At 48.6% G+C, this 22,680-nt stretch overlaps 1 protein-coding gene across 2 annotated transcripts in view; it reads left to right on the top strand.

Annotated features, from left to right (window-relative positions):
- Positions 1 to 22,680, top strand: part of LOC141496603 (sodium channel protein type 5 subunit alpha) — a 129,349-nt gene that overhangs the window by 13,234 nt on the left and 93,435 nt on the right. The window contains exons 3-7 of one of the 2 annotated variants that reach the window (XM_074199102.1): positions 2,251 to 2,340; positions 4,924 to 5,052; positions 13,480 to 13,571; positions 18,455 to 18,685; positions 21,717 to 21,780. In XM_074199102.1, the coding sequence (XP_074055203.1) occupies positions 2,251 to 2,340; positions 4,924 to 5,052; positions 13,480 to 13,571; positions 18,455 to 18,685; positions 21,717 to 21,780 (606 nt within the window). Of the gene's footprint in view, positions 1 to 2,250; positions 2,341 to 4,923; positions 5,053 to 13,247; positions 13,340 to 13,479; positions 13,572 to 18,454; positions 18,686 to 21,716; positions 21,781 to 22,680 lie in introns of both variants that reach the window. The other variant, XM_074199103.1, reaches the window with a different exon arrangement.

Here is a 22,680-nt window from a genome sequence, read left to right as displayed (position 1 = left end):
AGGCCCTCTCTCTGGAGCACCAGTGGTCTTTCCATGAGCTGCTGCCCCCATGAAGGCAATGCTGTGACATGAAAGATGAGGGCTCACTGAGCAGTCCAGTATATCTGAGAAGTGGGAAGTCAAAAGGAGAGAGGTGCCCCCAGAGGGTCAGGCAAGGTAGCCTGGTGGAGTTGGATCCTGAAGAATGGATTCAACCACCCTTATTATTAGCCCCATTTCATAGATGAGGAAATTGAGTCAAAGAGTTAAGAGGTACCCCGGCTACACAAGTAGAAAGTTTCTCAGGCAAGATCTGATCTCGGGGTCTTTCTAACTCCAGGATCCTTATCCACTGTGTCACCCAGGGAGCCTTGGAAGCTTTCTGAGCTGGGGGGTGATGGAATTAGAGCTCAGCTTTGGGAGAATGGAGTGCCCAGGAGGGCCTGGAAGAGGCTAAAGAAAGAGAGGCCATGTGGGAGGCTGTTGAATCACACAAGAAAAGATCAGGGAACTGGTATTTTTGGTGGGGAGCACCTGAGGACAGGCACCCGGTCCACCTGAGGCAGCAGACCACCAGTTGCTGAGCCAGACAGAGAAGCAGCAACACCCTGTCCCTATCAAGAACCCTCTGAGATGGGGGCTGGCAGAGAGGGGAGGAGGAGGGGGGCAGGCTAGGAGGGAAGAGCCGGAGGCCAGGGGCAGCCCTTCCTCAACCAGGATCCCCTGCCCAACACCATATGAGGACATCAGCTGGGCCGGGAGCTGGCCCAGGGCCAGCGGGGCCAGCGAGGACACCTCCAGGGTGTTAATCTTGGCCATCTCCCCTTCTCCCCCACCCCCACCCAGGCGGCCAGAGCTGATGCTATACCAGCTGCCGAGTCCCTGCTGCTGCTCCAGAGGGACCTTATCTCCCCCAGTGTGGGGCCCAGAGCCTCGGTCATGGGAACACGGGCCTGGAGCAACGGCCGCCTATCAGTGTGATCCAGCCAGGAGTGTCTCTCTCAGCTTGGTTTTCGTTTTCTGTCAGCAGGAGCCCTGGCACCCTGGACCCCTGGGGGAGGAGCTCCTGTGCCAACCCGGCCTAGCGATCGAGGGCCTTCCTGCCCTGGCTGATTGTCTCTGCCCAGACTGCCCCTTGTCCTGGCCTTCTAGAAGGCCCCAAATGGAGGTGACTTTGAAGCTCTGACCTTGTTAGTAAGAAATTCCAAGTCCTGTCTGGTAAAGCCAAAGCTCAACGGTTCTTTCAACTCACTGTGCATTTATGGAGCACCTACTGTGTGGCAGACAGTAAGGATTCTGCACTCGGTCTGGCCATTAACCAGTGATTCCGGATCCACCTAGAGTTAGGTCACATTGAAAACAAAACTGTCGCCAAGGGCAGGGGCATGAGTAGAGAACATTCCCAAAGCTCTCTGGGGATTGCTTGCCCTGGGAAGATTACTGAAGGATTGGCTGGTTTTGAATTTGCATCCAACCTGGCCTGAATCTTTATAAAAGTAATTCTTCAGGCCCCAGAGAGACGGTCAGCTGTGGTTGGCCTCACCAAAATCAGTCCTTTGGTTTCTCCAATAGGAGTATTCACTTCCCTAATCCAAGAATTTGGTTGAGTAGCAGGGAACAATAATGACAACCACAAAGCCCTCGGCCTCCGATTTTCATTTGATTTCCAAACCTTTGCCCCTGAGCTTGAGCTTCCCTACAGCAAGAGCCGAGGACTGGGACCAGGAATGGAAAATGTTTGGGCTCTGGCTTTGGAGGAAGAAGGTCCTTGGAGTACAATTAGCGGCTCCAGAGCTGGCCGCTGGGAATAGCTCATTCTGCGGGCTGTTGGATGGTGGATTAACCTGGTGGCGTTCAGCAGGACTCCATGGAGACTTGGCCATCCCCGGCAGGATGCTTCTCGGAGATTTGATACGCTGATGAGGACTCAGGCCCTCCCATGATGGAAACTCATTCAGAACCTATCCACTAATAGATGACAGGGACCCCTGAAGTCCATCAGGTCAGGTGGGAGGTATTTGTTTACAAGCTAAGAAAAACAGCCTGCCCCTCTCATCCATAATGGCCCGTTGTTCTGGTTACTGGATCTTGATATGCCAGCTGATCATTAATTTACAATAATCTTCCATGCAATGATAATAGCCTAGGAATCCCTAGCAAGAGCTGAGGGACCTTGGATAAGATTCAGGGGGAGGACGGGCGGGGATCTTGGAGGAATTGTGGCAGGGCTTGGTTTTTCATTACTGGCTTTGCCTTAACTCCATATCCTACTCTATTCAGTATGTTTATCATGTGTACCATTTTAACCAACTGCGTGTTCATGGCCCAACATGACCCCCCAACATGGACCAAGTATGTTGAGTAAGTATCTCTCTCCAGTTTTCCTCTCCACCTGGAGCTGCCATATTTTCTCTTTTTTAGCTCTTCTTTTCCAACAGCCTTGACCTTGGTGTCCTCAGTGACTGGAAAGACCCGTTATAACCACGTAATGTGGGGTAAAACCGAGGCCCAGAGATGGGCATTCATTTTCTGAAGGTCACACAGTCATTTAGAGACAGAGGTGCCTCTCGGATACTTGAAAGATGACAATGTTCCCCTGGCTCTTGAAATGATGCCCTTTCAATGGGAAGAGTTAGTCTCAAGACCTTCTTCTAGAACTGTGGGGGCAGAAAGAGGAGAGACAAAACAATATTGACCCTGCCCTCAAGGAGCTTACAACCTAAGTGTGAAAGAAATCAGCATGGCTCTCTGTACACAGAGTAGAGGGTGATTAGGCAGCGTTGGAGTCTAGACAAAGTTTTCTAAGAAATCTGAGGAGAGGGCAGCAGGGAATCAGAGAGACTAACTCTTGCCATTGTAAAGGGCACTGAAGGAAGAAAAGGATTTCCATGGGGAGAGATGGAAGAGAAGCCTATTCCAGGCAAGAGAAGCGGCTTTGCCAAGGTGGGAGATTGGGGCATGACTGGAATGAATGCATGAAAAGGAACAGGTTTAAAAAAAATCTGGAAAGAGCAGGTGGAGTGCAAATATGGCAGCTTTTGAATGTTGGACTAAGGAGGCAGAGTCTGATTGGGACATAGTATGGCTAGGTGCATGTATGTGTGTCTATAATAGACACATATGTTTTATAATATTTGTATGTGTAAATGTATATAAACACCCACTACATATTTAATTCAGACACAAAGGGGAACCCCAAAAGGTTTTTGAGTAAAAGAATGATTTCAATGGAAATAGAAAATGGTTTGGGTTACTTGGTGAAGGAGAGGTTACAAACTCATGAAAACAGTGAGAGGGCTGTGCTCATGATCCATGAGGAAATTCATGATGGCCCTATGTCAGCAGTGACAATGGAAGGAGGAAGGAGCAGAGAGAGAATCAAGATATGATGGAGGTGCTGTTGATTAGATTGGCAGATGATGAGTCCGGTTAGACAAAGAATGGGACTCGTCCTGAGTGACTCCTGGATTTTGAGCCTGGAGACTTGGGAATGGGTGCATCAGCAGCAGAAACAAGGAGGCTGAGAAGAAGGACAGGTTTTGGTGAGGAAGGTTGTGGCCATATTGGATGTCCAGATAGAAATGACCATTTGGAAGTTGGAGGTGAAGAATTGGAAATTGGGAGAAACCTATGGTTTTGGGATCCATTGGCAGGAAGACGGTCATTAATATATAAGACTGAATACATATATATATATATATATATATATATATATATATATATATATATATTGTTGATAATAAATAAGGCCAATAAGGGAGAGAATTTGTAGAATAAGAAAAGGTTGCAATAAAGCTCTTGGGCCTTTGCAACCCCTCACAGCATGTCCAATGAATTGGAAGCAGAGGCTCAGGTTCATACCCTGGCTCTGACCATTATTACCTATATGACCTTGGAAGGTCATCCACTCCCCAGGCAATTTCCTCTTCTGTAAAGTTAGTGGGGTGGACAAGATGGCTTCTGAGGTCCTTTCTACCTCCAGATCTTAAGATAAAAATTACAAGTTAATTTGAGGAGGGGGGCTCTGAGGGAATCAGAAAGGATTCATCCCAGGTTGGGGGGATGGAGGGACAGCCAGGGCAAGGGCATGGAGAGAGGAGATGTCATTTTTAAAATACTGTATATAAGAGCCAGAAAAAATGCTAGCTTGGTTGAATAGTAGAATGTGTGAGGTGAAGCATGCATGATAAGTTAGCTTAGCAAAATTGAGACAGCTTCAGTTGAAAACATTGGAGGAAGACTAGCGGGTGCACCCAACCTAAGAAAGTCTCCAGTTGTCCGTAAGGTTCAGAAGTCTTCTAGTACATGCTGTAGAGCAGCCATTCCTTGGCACAATAATAATGCTGGCAGTGTCCAATTATCGATCGGTCACCTTATTATGATGCTGCCTGGCACAGTTCTTCACACACAGTAGGGAGGTGGTCAATAAAGTTTCAGTGAACACAAGTGAGTTCCACATAATCTGAAATAAAGAAACCCTTGTGGGGATGCTATGGATTTTGCCCATTGCCAAATGCTGACATCAAAGCAGGAACTAGTTGACTAACTCCCATGGGATTCCTTCCCCAGTCTTCTAGCATCCCAGCTGAAGGTTCCCTTGAGAGCCCATAAACTGACAGGATCTGGGTGTTCTTGAGCCCCCATCGGTGTTCCTAAGCCTCACCTAACAACCAGACTAGCTCACTGAGTACTGCAACTCATGATGAAAGGATCAAAGTGCTTTGTACACTGATCCCTCACCCTTTCTCCTCCCTCAACAAACCCCAGAAGCTCTGCCCCATATCCAGTTCAAAAGGGCTGGTCTCCTGGGCCATCTGACTCACCCTCTAACCCTGAGGAGTGATCTAAAGAAGTCATGATTCCCTGCTTCCCTGACAATGTCCCAAACGTACCTCCACCTCCACTCTCTATGTATTCTGTAACCCCTCTCCTCTTCTCCTCCAGGTACACTTTCACTGCCATTTATACCTTTGAGTCATTGGTAAAAATATTGGCACGGGGATTTTGTCTAAATGCTTTCACCTTTCTCCGAGACCCATGGAACTGGCTAGATTTCAGTGTGATCGTCATGGCGTAAGTACTCTCAACTCTCGTCTTTTGGTTAAGGCTGGGTCAAGTGGGAAGCCCTGATATCCCTGCATCCCAGACTCCTGTGAGGGGCCACAGGCCCAATTTGCAACCTCAGAAGGAGTCATTCATTCATCCATCTTAAGCACCAAGGCATAGTCCTGACCCCAGAGGTGACAGGAAAACACAGGTTGAGTTGAGGAGAGTTCCATATATCATAGCTATCGTGTCTTCCTGAAGACGTGAAATCGGGTTATAAACCAGGAAAGAAAACAGAAATCCCTCCGAGAAACACATGCCCACATAACTGATGTCAACCGTGCCCAGAATTGCAATAATAACTAGCGTTTATATAGCGATTTCAGTTTTGTGAAATACTTTCCATAAATTATCCCACTCAATCAGTGCTTTCCAAAGTATCTGCCATCTTGGTTGGCATCTAGGAGGAAGCAGGACCTGGCAGGGCTAGGTTTAATAGCTCCAACTTACAAATGTGGAAACAGAAGTTTGTAAAAGTGAAGCCATTTGCCTGGGGTCCCCTAATCATTTCCCAGACAGTCTGCTGGCTCCTCAGTGGGTCCTCTTTCTGTAACACCCCACCTTCTTAAACCCAGATGCCCAAAGTGGGAGGATCCCTGCTCCAGCCAGAAGGTCTTTGCCAAGGGCAAGAGAATAACATTCTCCCAGTCATGGGCTGGCCTTGTCTTGGCCCTTCTGCAGAATGCCTCAGATGTTCAGCAACTGAGCATCTAATGCGCCTAATGAAATTATGGGGCTGGCAGAGCGGGGGCCCAGACTTCCCTTAGTAATGTTATTTGAGCTACAAAATGATAGCTTGGACAAGTGACCTTTCTGGGAAGCAAAGCCACTCACGTTTGCCTGGTGCAAGTCTTACCAGGATTTCCTTCAAAATCCCACAAAGATGGGGCAGTTGGGTGACCCAGTGGATAGAGCACTGGCCCTGGAGACAGGAGGACCTGAGTTCAAATGCAGCCTCAGACACTTAATTATTGCCTAGCTGTGTGACCTTGGGCAAATCACTTAATCCCATTGCCTTATAAGAAAAAAAAATCCCATGAGGAGCCTTCCCAAAGGTCCCCAACCTCAGGCCCCCCCATTACTGCTTTCTCTCTTCTCTCTTGGGTCTGGGCCCCATCCCTGTTCAGCAAAGGCACAGCAGCCCTAATTGCTATTCATAATAATGATGCACAGAATGATTATGCAATGGACAACATTTCCATACTTCTTTGGGGTTTACTACTGGACCTATTCCAACTTCACCCCCAATAGGTGCCACAGGTATTGTTAGATCCATTTTCCAGATGAGGAAACTGAGCCCAGAAAGGTTAAGCAATTTGTCCTTGTACCTACCAATTGTCCAAAGCAAGATTTGAACCCAGGTTTTCTTGAACTATAGAATTCTACGGACTGTTCCATAAAGTCATTTTGCTCTGGGACAGAAAAGAATGATTCATTCAATCATAACTATAGAACTTAATCGACTGGTGTTTATTATGAGGCAGATGCTTTATGGTCCTAAGGGCCTTGTACATTACCCAGCTGATCCTGCCAGGGCCTCTGGGACGGGGGGGTGCTCTGAAGATTTTTATCCCCACTTTGCAGATCTACAAGCTGCGGCACAGACGGCACAAGGATCTGCCCACTCAGTTAATGAGCAGGAACCCCCAAACCCACGATAGACTCATGAATCCTCCCCCCCCATGTTCCCTAAGAGTAGACGGGGGGTGTTCTCAACCTTTTCCAAGAGTCTGCTTTTTCGGCCTTATTTTCCTATTCACATCACCCCCTCCACACACACACACACACACCCCTCCCCCAAACACTCTGAACTAGTAGCCAGGATGCTGTCCCTGCATCTGTAGCCTTCAGAGAGTGATGGTGAAGGTCACTGAATTGCTTTAAGGTTTATATAGCTGTGTGTGTGTGTGTGTGTGTGTGTGTGTGTGTGTGTGTGTGTGTGTGTATGAGAGAAAGAGAGAGAGACAGAGAGAGACAGACACAGACAGACAGACAGATACAGACTCAGACAGAGACAGAAGGAGACACAGGGACAAAGAGACACAGAAAGACAGAAAGACGGGAGGAGGAGAGGAAAGGAGAGGAGAGAAAGACATCAGAAGAAGAAAATGAGAAAGATGACAGAGGCACAGAGAAACCCAGAAAGATTGTCGCATGGTCACCGTTTCTGCCAAAGCTTCTACCATGAATAAGTAGCTTAACCTGCCTGAGCCTCGGTTTCCCCATCTGTAAAATGGGGATGATGTTACTTGGTTCACAGAGTCACAGAGTCAATAAGTGCTCAGAGCAGAATGTGCACCGGCCCTTTCTGACTTCCAGCTTCCTTTCCTTCCCCCTTCTTTCCCTCTTTTTCCCCCTTCCCAGTTCCTTTCTTCCCTTGTCCCCCCTTCCTTCTTTCTCTCCTTCCTTCCTTCTCCCTTCTCCCCTTTCCCCCTCCCCCCTTCTTCCCTCACCCTCCAATCACCAGTGCAGGCGGCTCCCCAGGGTGAGCCCCCCACCGAGGGGGCTCCACCACCTGTGAGGACACCCCCAGTCTCTTCCTCACGCATTGGGCGTCTGCACTCCAGTGTGCTCCAAGGCCACCTCCAGCCTTACGCTTCGTTGTCCTAGGCAGCCCCTGGCTGGCTGACTCCTAAGCTCCCTTCCAGAGTGAAAAGCCTAGAATTCTGGGAAATGAATGAAGAAACTGGATTTAATTCAACCCTAATTGGTGGTGCCTCCTGGTCTGGGCAAGGGGAAGTCGGAAGGGGGAGACGGTTAGCCCTTCTCCCAGGGAATTTTGTGGACGGTTGGGAGGTGGGTCTGAGCCCCCCCCCCGCACATACAAACATGCAGAAACAGAATGTGTGCCCCCCACACACAGAGGGCAACCTGCACAAACACACATGATGGGCTCACATGCACACGCACACACGATGGTCACACATGCACACAAAGACAAAGATGCTCGTGCATGGTCTGGCCCAAGTGCATATGACAAACACAGCATGTGTGTACCTGTAAACCACGCAGACCCACATGGACATTCCAATGTATGCAAGCCTTGCACAGACATCAACCTGTGCCACACAGGACAAACATGCACAAACACACAACACAGCATACACACACATACACACCCCCAGAGATCCTGCTGCACACACACATGTAAACACATAAGAACACACACTGCCCATAGACGCGCACAGACATGTCTCCCCCATTCCCAACTTACCCTCCCAGTTCGGAGACCCCCTTTGATTTTTGTTCTCTGGAGGGCACTGACTGACTCTGGCCCCTTCCCTGGGTCTCCCTTTGCACCCGGGCCTGGCCCGGTGTCCGGCAGACTTTCATAGATGCTTCATTGGTGTTTGTCAGCTGACTGACTGACGGATGAGGAAAGCAAAGCCAGAGGTCTGTCTACCCAGAGAGCTTGGAGAGGCCGGGGATAGAATCCCAAGGATGGGGGGGTCTTTCCCAGGGCTCCCCATGGCCAAGCTTTGAGGTTCTGGGCTGGACATCAGGAATGGGCTGAGAAGAGGCCAGCCAGCTCAACAGTTAGCCACGCTCTCTTCCCCCTCAGGCAGGGGATTTGTGCCCCACAGTCCTTAGCTTCTTGGGAGGCTGCTGGAGCTCAGGGAGCTGGGGCTGAGCCTGGAGGTCTCTGGCCCCTGCCCCATTTAGGGAAGACCTGAGTCAGGAGAATGGATGAGAAAGGAAGAGAGACAGAGACAGAGTCAGAGACAAAGACAGACAGACACACGCAGACAGGCAGACAGCCAGAGAGAGACAGAGAAAGAGACAGAGACAGAGACAGAGACAGATGGAGAGGGAGAGGGAGAGGGAGAGAGACAGAGAGACAGAGAGAGAGAGAGAGGGACAGAGAGAGAGACAGAGAGACAGAGAGAGAGACAGAGAGGCAGAAACAGAGAGACAGAGATAGAGAGAGATAGAGAGACAGACAGACAAAGAGACAGAGAGACAGAGACAGAGAGAGACAGAGACAGAGAGTCAGAGACAGGTACAGACAGACAGAGACAGAAAGGGAGAGAGAGGGCACACAGTGTTCTCTAGCAACCCCTCCAATTTGGGGCCCTCCCTGGCTGTGTGGCAGCCTCCCTCATCACTTGGGGAGTTGTTATGGAAACCAACCGAGGAGGGAACCTCAGGGAGGAAGAAAAGAAGGGAAGGGGGGTGTGCCCCCCCCAAGCCAGAGGCCCAGAATGGCCCCTTTCAGTAGTAGGCCCCTGCAGAGGTCCTGGGGGGCGGGGGCCGCTGGGCCACTGGTCTTTCTTCTCTTTTCTTTGCAATCTCAGGCCTGTTCTGCCAGGCTGCCCCGAGCCGAGCCCAGCTGCTGTCCTGGCAGATGAAGAGCCTGTAATGAGGAATTCATTAGAGGGGGCCTGCCCTTAGACCCCTTCGAGCTCCCCTTCTCTCTCCACCCCAAGGGGAGCGGGCGCCGGTCATCCCGGCTAGGCCTCTGGCTGCCCCACACCAGAGAGCACGTGGACCAGCAGAGAAGCGGGACCTCCTAGCCTCAGGGCCCCCATTCTGGGCTGGCCTCACCCTCCCCACATACACACACTCACACGCTCACACAACCACACAACCACACACACACACACACACACACACACACACACACACACACACACACGTGTGGCCTCTCACAGGGCCAAGATTCCAGGGCGGCCCTCACCCTGAAGGCTTTACCTCAGCTTGCGTCACTGGGTCTGGCTCATGGGGCACACCAGGCAGACCCAGGCCCAGGCTTTCCCTCTTTGAGGCTCACAGCCCTGGGCCTTAGAGTTGAGACAGGATTCCTGGAATAATCTCCAAGGAGGGCTCGGCCAGCCTTGACTCATCCACCTAGGCCCTTGGTTGACAAACAGATAAACCCACTAGGGGTTCAATCACACACTCCCCCCACCCACAACCTGCCTCATCTCTCTGCTTCTCTCTCCATCTCTCTTTCCTTCTCTGCTTTCTTCCATCTTTCTTTCACCCACTTTCCTTTTTCCTCTTTCTTTTCTCTCTCTCACCTCTATTCTCCTCCTTTCTCTCTTTCTTTCTCTCCCTCCCACCTCTTCTCTCCCTCACATCCCTTCTTCTGTCTTCCCCTCCCTGCCCCTTTCTGTCATTTCTTCTTTCTCTTTTCCCCTCCCTCCCTCCCCCTATCCCCACTCTGTCCCTTCTCTCTTCCTCCCCTCCCTCTCTTCCCCACTCTTCCTCCTCCTCACCCCATCTCTCCTCTTTGCCTCTCCCTCCTTCTCCCCCTTCACATCTTCTCTCCCCCTCTTTCTTCCCCTTCTTTCCCCCTCGCTTCCCCCTCCAGTTTCCTCCCTCTGGTGGGCATCCTGAGATCCAGAACCTTCTGGGCTGTCTTCCAGGACACAGCCAGCTCCTTGAAGGCAGAGTCTGCTTATTTCTGCCTTTCTTTGTGCCCCCAGAACTGGAGCCCAAAACCAAAGGAACACTCAATGACAACTGGATGACCCCCAGAGCCTTGTCCTTCCCCTACATTCAGACCCCCCCCCCGACACCACCTCCACCTCTCCTGTCCTTGTGACCTTGGACAGTTGGGTTGCCAGCGTCTCTCATCAACTCAAAGTGATGGAATACCAGGGGCTTTCCCCCATAGAAGGGTCCCTGTCCAGCTCTACTGTTCATTACCCAAGACTTTGGATAAGTTGTGTAGCTTCCCTAGGCCTGCCTCAGTTCCACCATCTATAAAATAAGGGGATTGAACAAGATCAAATCCTGCCTTTGATGCTTACCTGAGTGACCTAGGACAAGTCACCTAACTTCCCTGGGCCTCAGTTTCCTCATAGGACTAGATCAGATTCTGACTTTGACACTAACCCCCTGGATGACCTTAGACAAGTCATCTAACTTCCTTGGGCTGCGGTTTGGTCATCTGTTAAATGAAGCAGTTGACCTCTATGGCCTCTAAAGTCCCTTCCAGGTAGTCAAGAGAAACTCCTGAAATTTTCTTAGCTGTAGGATGATGTTGAGAAATATGTTTATTAATGATACTATTCTAAAAGTCATGTGAAGATCAGGGAGCCAAGCATCATGATAAGTTCTAGGGATACAAATGAGGGCAAAAAGGACAAAGATAACCTGGGCATGGTTCATGATGTCTGTGCTGATATCTGTAGGCAGAAACCCTGGTACAGACATTGCCTGGGCTCAGATGCCCAATGCCTCCTGGCATCCCTCCCCCAAGACCCTGGTTGGGCTGGGGATCTCATGTTATTTACACAATGTTCTGAGTAACATTGCGAACCTCAGAACCAGGTGTCTACTACCTGGACTCAACAACACTAGGCTGGAATAAGCCTTAGGAAGATCCCAGCGCCAGTAATTCATTCTCCAAGAAACCATTGTGGAGGGGACCTGGGTGGGGAGCAAGGGGAAGAGAGACAACAACTCAAAAGCACCCTTGGAAATCAATGAGATGATTATATTTTGGAAAGGAAAGCCTAGTTTGTTCACTGTCTCTAACATCTGACTTTTCTGACCTCTTTTGGGGAGGGGGGAGGTGGATCCCTATTTTTCTGCTCATGTTTCCAGCATTCGGTTTAACAATCCGTGCCAGCTATGTTTCAGTGAAATAACCCAATGGGATAAATTTTCTGTCTCTCTTCTGTTTAATCATCTGTACTTAATAATGGTACCCAGATCACAGGATCACATAGAAGGTCACATTCAAAGTTGGAAGGGCTTAGAAATTATTTTTCAGGGTCCTTCACCTTTTGGATGTCCTGGGCCTCTGGGGTATTTTTGTGAAGTCCAAAACTGCTTCTCAGAATAATGATCTGAATGATAAAATAAAATACAGAGAATTACAAAAAAAACATTAACACCAAAAACAATCATATATATCTACACACACACACACACACACACACACACACACACACACACCTCGAGTTTCCAAGTCCCAGATTAAGAAGCCATGACCTAGATATAAGTTCCTAAGGGATTCAGAGCAGGAAGGGTCCTCAGAAACCATTCATGTTGCCCAAGGTCACCTCCAAACCAAAGATGGGACTTCCATCCAGGTCCTTGGAGGTCATGCTCCATCTCTTAAATCATGCTGTCACTCATTTTTTAAAAAAAGGTAACATTAAGTGGCAGACTCTTCTCAGACCTTGTGCATCATCTTTCTGTTGGGAGTGAAGGATGATTGCAGCACGGTGGCCTCCCCCATTTGGAGATAGTTGTTTGGAGCAGAGCTGAGTGGGAAGGTTGCTAAAACTTTCAAGGTCTGAGAAATCCTTCTGGTCAGTAAACATACTTCTCTCCATTTACATTGGCTCTGCCCCCACACAGTGAAATGAAGAACGAGGCAATAGTTGGGAGCCTAGAACAAAATGGAAAACCACAGAGAGATCTAATGATCAAAGGCAAAGACATAGAGATGGAAGGAGCCTCAGAGGTCATTGAGATCAAGACCATTTTAGAAATGAGAAAATTCAGGCCAAGAGAGGGAGAGTCTTTTAGCCAAGGTTATACAGGTGCTAAGTGTCAGAGGTAGAATGATAATAAGAAAGTATCCTCAAATTATCTAGAGAGGAAAGGGTGTCTATAGAACCAAAAAGACCTGAATTCAAATTCTGCTTCTGACAACTAAATCTGGACAATTCACTTCTTTTAGTGACCATACATTACAGACTAGGTGCTGATTTGTATCTATGGAAGGAATTTCCTCATTGGCATTTCCCTCTATTGATGAAATAGCCTTCTTCTGTCTTTTTTTTTTTTCAGGAGAAAGGATGAGGGTTGGGGGGAATGAGGGGTGGGGGAGGTTCCTCTTTCCTGGAAGGGCCAGGGCATGATCTACATCCCCCAGAGTTTCTCTAATTTGTCTCTGTATCCCTCCTCCCATCACCATTGAGAAACATGACCTTTTTCCTCAGTTATTTCTGATCCCTTGGATGCCTAAGCCATAAGGAACTCTGGCTGACCAGATGGTTATGTCTCTGGCATCACTGGAGTCCCTATATAGTCAACAAGACATTGGGGCCTGTTGCCTAGATCTTTAAGAAGCCCCTTGGGCTTCTTTTCCCTAAGAGTATTCCAGGGAGAGCTCCTGGGTGGTGGGGGGCAAGGGGTCTGGGGGGGGGAGGGTGTGCTCTCTTTTTTTAATTCCCAATAACTGTGGTTTGATTCTGCAGGTATGTATCAGAAAATATAAAACTAGGGAATTTGTCGGCTCTTCGAACTTTCAGAGTCCTGAGAGCTCTAAAAACTATTTCAGTTATCCCAGGTAAGGCTCCGGACGCTCCCCTGCTCGCAGCTCGCAACTCCAAGTGACTTTCTCTCTGTCCCCTTGTCCCTCGTCCCCTTGACTGTTGTTCTCTGCTGGCGTCTCGTCATTGTCTTGTGTGTGCCTTTCCCTTGTTACAGATACACCACTGAATTTGTGGACCTGGGCAATGTCTCAGCCTTACGAACCTTCCGAGTCCTCCGGGCCCTGAAAACTATATCGGTCATTTCAGGTGAAAACCAGGTCAAACATCAAGGCTGGACTGACAGATGCCCCTGCCCCTTCCACTCCCCCTGTTCCATTCCCGGGCATCGGCCCAAAGGCCGCCAAGCACTCTGGGAATGGACCACAGTAGAGGATACTCCTGTCCTAGAATACACCACTCCCTGAGTCTGTGTGGTCTGTGGTTCTGGCTCTCCCCTCTCCCCACTCCGTCACTCCTTCCAGAAGCTCTTACAGCCCACTCAGCGTGGGTGGGGAGATGGATGTCTTGGTTGGCACTCCCTCCTCCGAAGTCCTCTTAAAAGGGGCAACGGAACCAATTTGCAGGGGTCTCAATTATTTCCAAATCTGCATCGTTATTGTTAGCATTATTATTATCATTATTGATCATTTTCATCAGCCGAAGCCTCTTGTTCTGGCCACTGGGCCGAACTAATCTTTAAGCTCAAAGCTTCATCTCAAAGTATTTGTATTTGACAGCCAAACCCAAACACCACGCCGACAAAAACAATCTTGGGGAGCAGGTATTATGACATTGCTCCAAGAATAAGATAGCTTTGATTCTCTTCAGGCTTAGCCTGCAGATCAACTCCCCCTGTACTACCCTCCCCCCATCCCGAGGCAATGAAAGCATCCAGAAGACCCCCCCCAGGGTCTGGAGCTAGATGGCCCCTCTCCAGCCACCCCCAACTCACAGACTCTTGATTTTATTTTTTTTAAATTGATAGTGTAATCTTCGGACAGGTCTCCTTCAGCCTTGGTGTTTAACAGATATAACCTGCATGGCAAGGTAGACGACCTAGCAATCCATGCATGGCGGCTTCAGCGGGCCGTTGTCCTTGGTAGATGTTGGCAATGACCTTTTACAGATCCCCTCTGCACAGGAGGCCATTTCAGGAAAGGGGGGGACATCCCCCAGCTCTTTTGTCGGCACTGGAGGGTTTTGAGAGAGGAGTCCTCTTACCTGTTCACATTGGACCACAATCAGATCAATAACACACTCCAGGCGCCATGCTAAGACTGAACCATCAGAAGGGCCTCCACAAAGAAGGGAGGGCCCAGAGGGCACCAGACTGTTCCTATGGGGTGGAGAGAAAAATGGCCCAATACTCTTGATTAAAGTCACTGGTGATCTGACTTCCATTTTGCACAGTCCCAACAGTGCTCAAGTCCCTTATAGTGGGAGTGGGGAAGGAGGAAGAAGAGGGAGGAAGGAAGTTTTTGATTTTCAGGCATGGCGAACACAGCCATTTCAAAGGGTTCGACATTTAAGGACATGAGCCCAGGCCTTCGTTCCAGGGACGTATGTTCCTGCCAAAACAATACCTGAAACTCTTGGACAAGTTGCATGGTCATCTCTAGGCTCACCTGCTCTGGTGGTTGGAACATTGGTCCTGAAGATCCAAAGAGAATAAAATGAGAGTCAAAAGGGACCCTGATGGGAGGGGGCACCTCTTCATAGTTTCAAACCTTAGTGGGGCTTTGGAAGTCATCAAGTGTAGGTATTTCCTTTTACAGAGAAGGACCTACCATATAGAGAAGTTGGCTTGGCCCAGGTCACATAGCCAAGAGGTATATAAGGCAGGATTCAAACCCAGGTCTCCTATATTCAGTTCCCACTCACTTTTAAAGTGAGACAACCAAGACAGAAAAGATGTGAGTTACCCGAGCTCACAGAGGTAGTAAGTATCAGCAAGGGATTTGAACCCAAGTCCTTCTATATCCAGGCCATCTTTTTTTCCAAGTAGTTACCATTCGGACAGTGATTTCCAGGTCACTGAGTGTTTTCTCACAGGTTTTCTTTTACAGATAAAGAAACAGAGGCTTAACCACAGTAGAAAGATGGTTAGCTGCTCAAACTTGAGTTGAAGGAGAGTGGAACTAGATGACCTCTCATCTGTGGCCCAGTGGGGGTACCCAAAAGTCTCATGGGGTTTTCTGGCTTCCAGGATGCAAGATGGACTGCCTAGAGACAATGCCTGCTCCCCCCATCCCCAGCCAGTCTCACGTGGCCCCCCCTTCCTGAGCCTGTGCAGCTATCGGCTTGTTTTGGAGAAACATAAAAGTTAATTTCCTTCTCCAAGGCTCTTTCTGGGCAAAGTATGATAATAAATTATTAAAGCCATATAAACCATAAGATGATAGATAGGTGGATGGATAGATAGATAAAAGATGGATGGATGGATGGATGGATGGATGGATGGATGGATGGATGGATGGATGGCTGGGAAGCTAGATAGGCAGATGAAGAGAGAAGCAGATAGGCAATAAGATAGATAGATGATAGGAGTATGGATGAATATTTCCATATATAAAATAATATACATGTAGGTATATAAATAGAGGTAGTTGAAGGTAGAGTTTTCCCTGATAACTGAAATCAAAGCAATTTTTTCATATTTTGACCAAAAAAAAAAAAGAAAGGGGAGAAGTTTGAACCCTAGAATCACAGAACTGGATTTGATTCCCAATTCTGCCTGTTTCTTCCTATGTGACTTTGGGTACAATTACTCAGCTTTCTGGGCCTTTCCTAGACATCTGGGCAAAGAGGAGACTGGTCCAGACGACCTCTTTTGGCCTTGAATTAATGGTTCTGGAGTCCTGGACATTCTACCTCTTGGACTCACTATATACCCTCCTTCTCCCCTCTCCCTGCCATAGACTTGTCTCCTCTAGTGAAGTCATGAGGGCTAGTTCTTCCTTGTAGAATATGGGTCCATGTGGTCAGGGAAGAGAGATTGCCCCAGAAACCAATATCCCAGAGCCTTGGCTTGCCGGGTCCCTCTCCTGGGATGGCCTTCCCCCAAAGTGCCTCATGAGCCACTGGCCCTGGCTTCTCCCTCCCTCTGGTGGTTGCCAACATCTCTAGGGAGGGCTTCTTTCTCCTGCAGGATGCCCAGGGCATCTCTTCACTTCCTCTCACGGCCAGAGGCGTGCTCACGGGAAGGCTTTGTTTCCCACTGTTTGGTGTACCTGCCTTCTCTGCTTTCTGACGTCTGTCTGGATCACTCTCTGACACCAGTCGCTTTGGGGGGGTTTAATAGATGCCCCAGCTTGAGGATGGAGAGCTTTTAATCAGAGATGTGGGCACACTTGGGGAGCCCTGCTTCTCTTCCTTCCTTAATCTGGGGGAGCCAGAGCTACACATGGGCAGCCGGGCCCCACGTGAGGCCTCCAAAGGCTGGGGTGAGATGGGGCAGTTCATGTGCCATCTGTGGGAAACAACAAGACTAGAGTTCGCAGCCTGGCTTTTTCTTAGAAGAATAACCCTAATCCTGTGGGCCAGATTGAATGCATTCACATATTTTTGCTTGTATTGTACTAAATGGGAAGTCTTTGCGAGAACTTGTCTGTTTAACTGAAAAATCAAGGGGAATCTCACTTGGGAACTTCTGGAGGGGCGGGCTAGGATGTGTTCCTTTCTTATATGACCTTCCTCTTCCTTTCCTCCTCTTCTTTCTCTTCTTCTCCCTTCCCCCTTCCCACCTTCCCCTCATCCTCCCTCTCCTTCTTCCTTCTGCCCTCCCTGACCCGGCTGTCTTCTGGTTGGGGTTTGAGGCCTTCCAATAAAAGTGTCAGAGTAATGAACCCTTCCTCCTGTCACCCTAAGATAAAAGGCTCCTTCCTTCCAAGGATGTCAAAATGAATTTCTAGGGCAATTGGGAGCATCTCCTTCCCCAGGGCCCATCTTCAAAGAGACCCCTCTCTGTGGTACAGCCAAATTTAATGAGGCAAGAGAGAGGAGAGACAGACAGAGAGAGAGAGAGAGAGAGAGAGAGAGAGAGAGAGAGAGAGAGAGAGAGAGAGAGAGATGGAAATGGAGAAAGGGATAGAGACAAAAAGAAATGGAGGAGAGAGAGGCAGAAAGGGAGGGAGGAGTGCAAGAGAGAAGAGGAGAGGAGGGGAAGAGAGAGACAGAATGAAATCTGGGTGGGAGGGAGGTAGAGGGCCCTCTCCAAGGTAAAGCAGCTTGGTCCTACTACTGCCACCCTTGGGGACACCTCACTTTTCCTGGCATGGTAAGCCCACCCAGAGTGGTCCATGAGGATAAGAGGTCTTAGAGGAGAAGCATAGAAGGAGTGCCATTTTCAGGACCCAGGATCCAGTTGGGGTGCACCACCATGTCCATTCCTTCTTGAAGAATACCTTACCCTGGGGTAGTTGACCTTGAAAGGAACAAGCAAAGTTTTCACTGTTCTGCCCCCTCCCTCTTCCTGACCTGTCTTGGACTCCAAGCAAGTTTCTGAATATGTGTGTTCCTTCGTGACACCCTCCAATGTTCTTCACCACTCGTTTGTTGGCTGTTGTAGGGACCCACAACTGTTTGGCAGTGGGGAGTCAGGATGAGTTTTTTGAATGTTTTTGTTTGTATGGGGGGGGGGGGTTCCCACCCAAACTGACCCAGGAAATGGGATTTGCCATTCTTAGGAGTGAATGGCTGGACAGTTCCAATCCTCACCCAGTCCCAAGCAGGCCATCCCACCCCAAGGCCTCATGCACATACTCCTGTTTCCCTGGAAATTCAGGTAGAAACAAAGGCCAGAGTTTACATTGATTTTAGCCAAAGTGGGGTTTGAGCTTGACCTCGATCTAGGTCTTGCCTTTCCCACCTTCACTGTCTGAACTTCCCCAGCCCAGCATTCCTCATGGTCTGGGTAGACCCAAGCTCAGATCCCCTAAGCCCTGCTGGGCCATATCTCCTTAATTCCTAGGTCCAGGAAGACCCCACCTAGATTGTTGAGTTGTCCCCAAATCCAAGGCCACTCGAAGCTCTTTTAGTCTTGAGCAGTCTTCTCTCTGAGACAGACAATATAGCGGCCAGCTCTGAGCCCCCACAGCAGGTAGCGCCACACCCTTGGACTAGTCTCTCACCTCCTGATCTTTTTTCCCCAGGCCTGAAGACCATCGTGGGGGCCCTGATCCAGTCAGTAAAGAAGCTTGCGGATGTAATGGTCCTCACTGTCTTTTGCCTGAGTGTCTTTGCCCTCATAGGTCTCCAGCTCTTCATGGGCAATTTACGGAACAAGTGTGTCCGAAACTTCATGATCCTGAATGGGACCAATGGCACAGTGGTGTCTGATGGTCTAATCTGGGAGTCAGTAGAGGAATACATCAACAGCCCAGGTATCTGCCTCACCTTCGGGATCCCTGCTGCTGGGGCTCAGCCTGGAGGGGAAGAGAGACTACCAAGATGTCAGTCCTAAAATAGAATATATTGAGATAAATAGTGAAAGGTCCAGGTGATTGGAGGGAGTTGTATCTGTTTAATGTGGGGGAAGGGGAAGCTCAACCGACAAAGGAGATCAGGATAGAGCCGTCAGAGAGGTAGGAAGGGGACGATGGAAGAGAGCATTGCCCAAAAAAGCCCAGAGAACAGAGACTAAGAGGAGAGGATGGAACAGTGGAGAGAGCACTACATGGGAAATAAGAAAACCCGAGTTTGAAACCCACTTCTGCCACTTCATATCTCAATAAGGGCCCATAATAAAATGCCTGTTGAGTTATGACCACAGTGTAGAGAATGCAGGGTTTGGAGTAAGGAAGACTTGAATTCAAATCCAGCCTCAGACACTTACTAGTTTTGTGATCCTGGGCAAGTTACTTTCCCTCTGCCTACAGTTTACTCAGCTGTAAAATAGAGTTAATAATAGCATTGTAGTGAGGATGAAAAATGATATTTGTAAAGTGTCTGACGTTGTAGGTCCTTAATGAGCACTTGTTCCCTGCCCCCTACAACCTCCCCTGCCTCAGTGATCTCCAATGTCTTTTCCTCTTGATCTCATTGTCTTCATCAGTCCAATGAGGGGGTTGGACTAGAGTCATTCTAGTCTTCTGGATCTAAATCTGTGACCCTCACATTAGGAATCAGTTGCCTCATTTGTGAAATAAAGAGTTTAGATGGCATGGACTCCCCATCCCAGATCCATGCTCCAAATGATCTATAATGACCCAGAGCCACCGAAGAACAAGGAGGATCGAGACTGAGACCAGGCCATTGGGGGCTGACCAGGGTCAGAGGTAGAGAGTGTCTGGGACTTTTTCTAGAAGTTCATCTGTAAAGGGGAAGGGTCAGACAATAAACGCCTGGTAAGTCCCTGTTCCCAATGAGCTCTCTGTCTAATGGAGGATACTCCGTGCAAACAACTCTGTACAAGATTGATATGCCGAATAACGTGCAGGTAAGCAACTGAGGGAAGACACAAGGCTTAAGGGGGATTGGGGAAGGCCTTGTGTAGAAGGTGGGAGTTTACCTGGGGCATGAGGGATGCAGAGAGGCAGGAGGCAGAGAGGAGAAGAGGGAAAGCCTTCCAGGAAGGGGGGCTGACCAGAGAGGTTGGGAGATTGAGAAACAGACAGGAGCCCCGTCACTGGATTCCACAGAATATGGGTGAGAAGGAGAAGCTGAAGGGAGACTGGAAGGGAGCCAGGGTAAGCTAGGAAGGACTTTGAATGCCGAGCAGAAGACTTTGTAATTGGTCAATGATGTCAAACTCAAACCAGTGCCACTGTTCCATAGGTAAGATCCCATGGGCCACATATTGAATTAGTTTTTAAAATATAATGTTATCCATGTTTTATCATATTTTTATTTATTTTGATACCTATTTTTCCAATTCTATTTTAATCTGGTTTGGCCACATTCCAGAGTGCTTTTGTCATATTTACACCATGTTTGACACCTTTCCTAGAGGCGATAAGGAGGCACTGGAGTTTATTGAGTAGACCTGGGTTTTAAGAAAGTCTCTTTGCTGACTTAAAGGGGGATATATTGGGGAGAACCCTGAGAGAGGCAGACCAACCAGCAACTATTGTAATAATTCAAGTAAAGTGATGAGACTTGCACCAATGAGGGAGCAGCATCAGAGGAAAGAAGGGAATGTGTATGAGAGGTATTACACAAGTCCTTGGTCTATGGGCCTTAGCAGTAACTTGGGTTGGGAGGGGGGGGAGTATAAAGAGAGAGAAGGTGGAGAAGTGATGGAGATTGAGAGAAAGTTCCATTTTGGATAGGTTAAATTCAAGATGCTTCTGGGACATCTAGTAGGAGATGTCCTGTTGGCACTTGGAGATGTGAGGTTGGAGGTCAGTAGAGAGGCTGAGGCTGGATAAGACAATGACTAAATCCACAGGAGGTGATGAGACTACCAAGTGAGACAGCAGAAAGGAAGAGGAAAATTGTTCAGGTCAGACCCTTGTGGTACCACCACCATTAGCAACCAAGATGTGGATGGAAATCCAGTAAAGGAGACAAAGAGATCTAAGATGTAAGCTCAGGCAGTAGCAGAGTTATGGAAAGATGTGGGTCTTTTCTCAAGAAAAGGATTAAGAAGACCTGAGGACATTTATTGCCTGCAGGGAGCCAGGACAGGAAGAAAGATTGATCTTGAGGACATAGGAAGTGAAGGGCATTGAGAACATGCTCCACACCAGGTTGTCCTCTTCATTCCCTCCAGGAGTTTGACCAGGGTGGATGGGAATCTCAGGAAGCCATCTTTCTCAAGTTGGTACTTGACTGGCCACCAACCTGGGGCACCATCTTCAGAGGAGATAGAGCAATGTGGAGTTGCCTGAGGACAGATAGAAATGATGATGCCCTTTCTCATCTCCACTTGCTTGGGCCCTCCTCCCAAACTCCTTCCTCTTTGTACAGCTCTGTGTTGAGTCATTTTGTACCCATGCTCCATATAGTGTGGTGTATCCTTGCTGCTCCCATGTAAATGGGAATGGGAATTAGGAGTGGGAATTGTCTTCTTGTTTCTACGTGCATTCCCAACATCTGGCATATAGTGGGTGCCACAGAAATACTTACTGGGGGCAGTTAGGTGGCACAGTGGATAGAGCACCAGCCCTGGAGTCAGGAGGACCTGAGTTCAAATCCAACCTGACGCTTAATAATTGTCTAACTGTGTGGCCTTGGGCGAGTCACTTAACCCCACTGCCTAGCAAAAAACAAAACAAAAACATAAATACTTATTGGTTAAAGTGGGAGAGAATCAGAAGAGCTAGGAACCATAAGCTCTGACAGGTCTCAGGGAGCCATGGAGAAGGAAAGACTCTGACTTTCCACGCTGAGTCTACCCTGGACTAAGCAGTGGACACTAGATGGAAAAATCCAAATGGTTAGGAATTTCACAGTCCACCTCTTGTCTTGCAGAAAACTATTTGTTGAAGAACGGAACCTCGGACGTGTTGTTGTGTGGGAACAGTTCAGATGCGGGGTATGTGGAACTTTGGGGGGAGGGAACTGGCACCCCTTCCTAGGTCTGCTGCCTAAAGTCAGGGAAGATCAACCACCTTTTCCTCATCTTTGGATGGGCAGAGACACTGGCTCTGCCCTGGTGCTGACCAGGCAGAGAGTGAAAAGAGCCCTGATTCTCTGGCAGCAGAGGAACTGGAATTGGACAAGTAATTTGATCTCCCTAGGCCTCAGTTTCCTTAATTATAAAAAAGGGGAAATGTGGACTTAGTCTTGAGGGCCTTTCCAGATCTCTCTTTATGATCCTATGATAGAAATTTCAGATTAGCTTTGTTCCTGTCCTTCCCTGGAAATCTGTCTGGGGCATAACCTCCATGGATCTGAGGCTGTGAACGAGAGTGCTCACTAGGTATGAGCTCGGAAGACACAAAATTTGCCTTTTTGCCCCTGACCTGGGGGTCTTCCTCCTGCCCCAGATTCATATTCCAGGGAGAAGGGAGAAGCAGGGGGCAGGGAGGAAATAACAGATTCCCCTAGGGGTGTCTGTATTCACCAGGATAAGACTAAGAGCCATTTCTCATCTGAGATGCTTACTATCTGTGTGACATAGAACAAATCAACAACCTGAGCCTCAGTTTCCCCATCTGTAAAATAATAATAATGTTTTTCCTTCATTCTTGGAGAAGACCACACCATCAGGGAGGTGATGCCATGACAAGCACATGAATTGGATTTGAGTGAGGGGAGCTGTGCTAAGTCACCAGAATCACTTTCTCCTCCAGAGCCATCTGGGTCCAGTGGCCAGATATGGATCAGGATGATTGGAGATGGCCCTGGATGTGAGGCAATCAAGATTAAATGACTTGCCCAAGGACACACAGCTAGTTAGAGTCAAATGTCTGAGGTCAGATTTGAACTCCCA

The sequence above is a fragment of the Macrotis lagotis genome, chromosome 8, assembly GCF_037893015.1.
Source record: "Macrotis lagotis isolate mMagLag1 chromosome 8, bilby.v1.9.chrom.fasta, whole genome shotgun sequence".
NCBI lineage: Eukaryota > Metazoa > Chordata > Mammalia > Peramelemorphia > Peramelidae > Macrotis > Macrotis lagotis.
The sequence above is the reverse complement of the archived record's forward strand: the minus strand, read 5'-3'. Positions and strand labels throughout refer to the sequence as shown.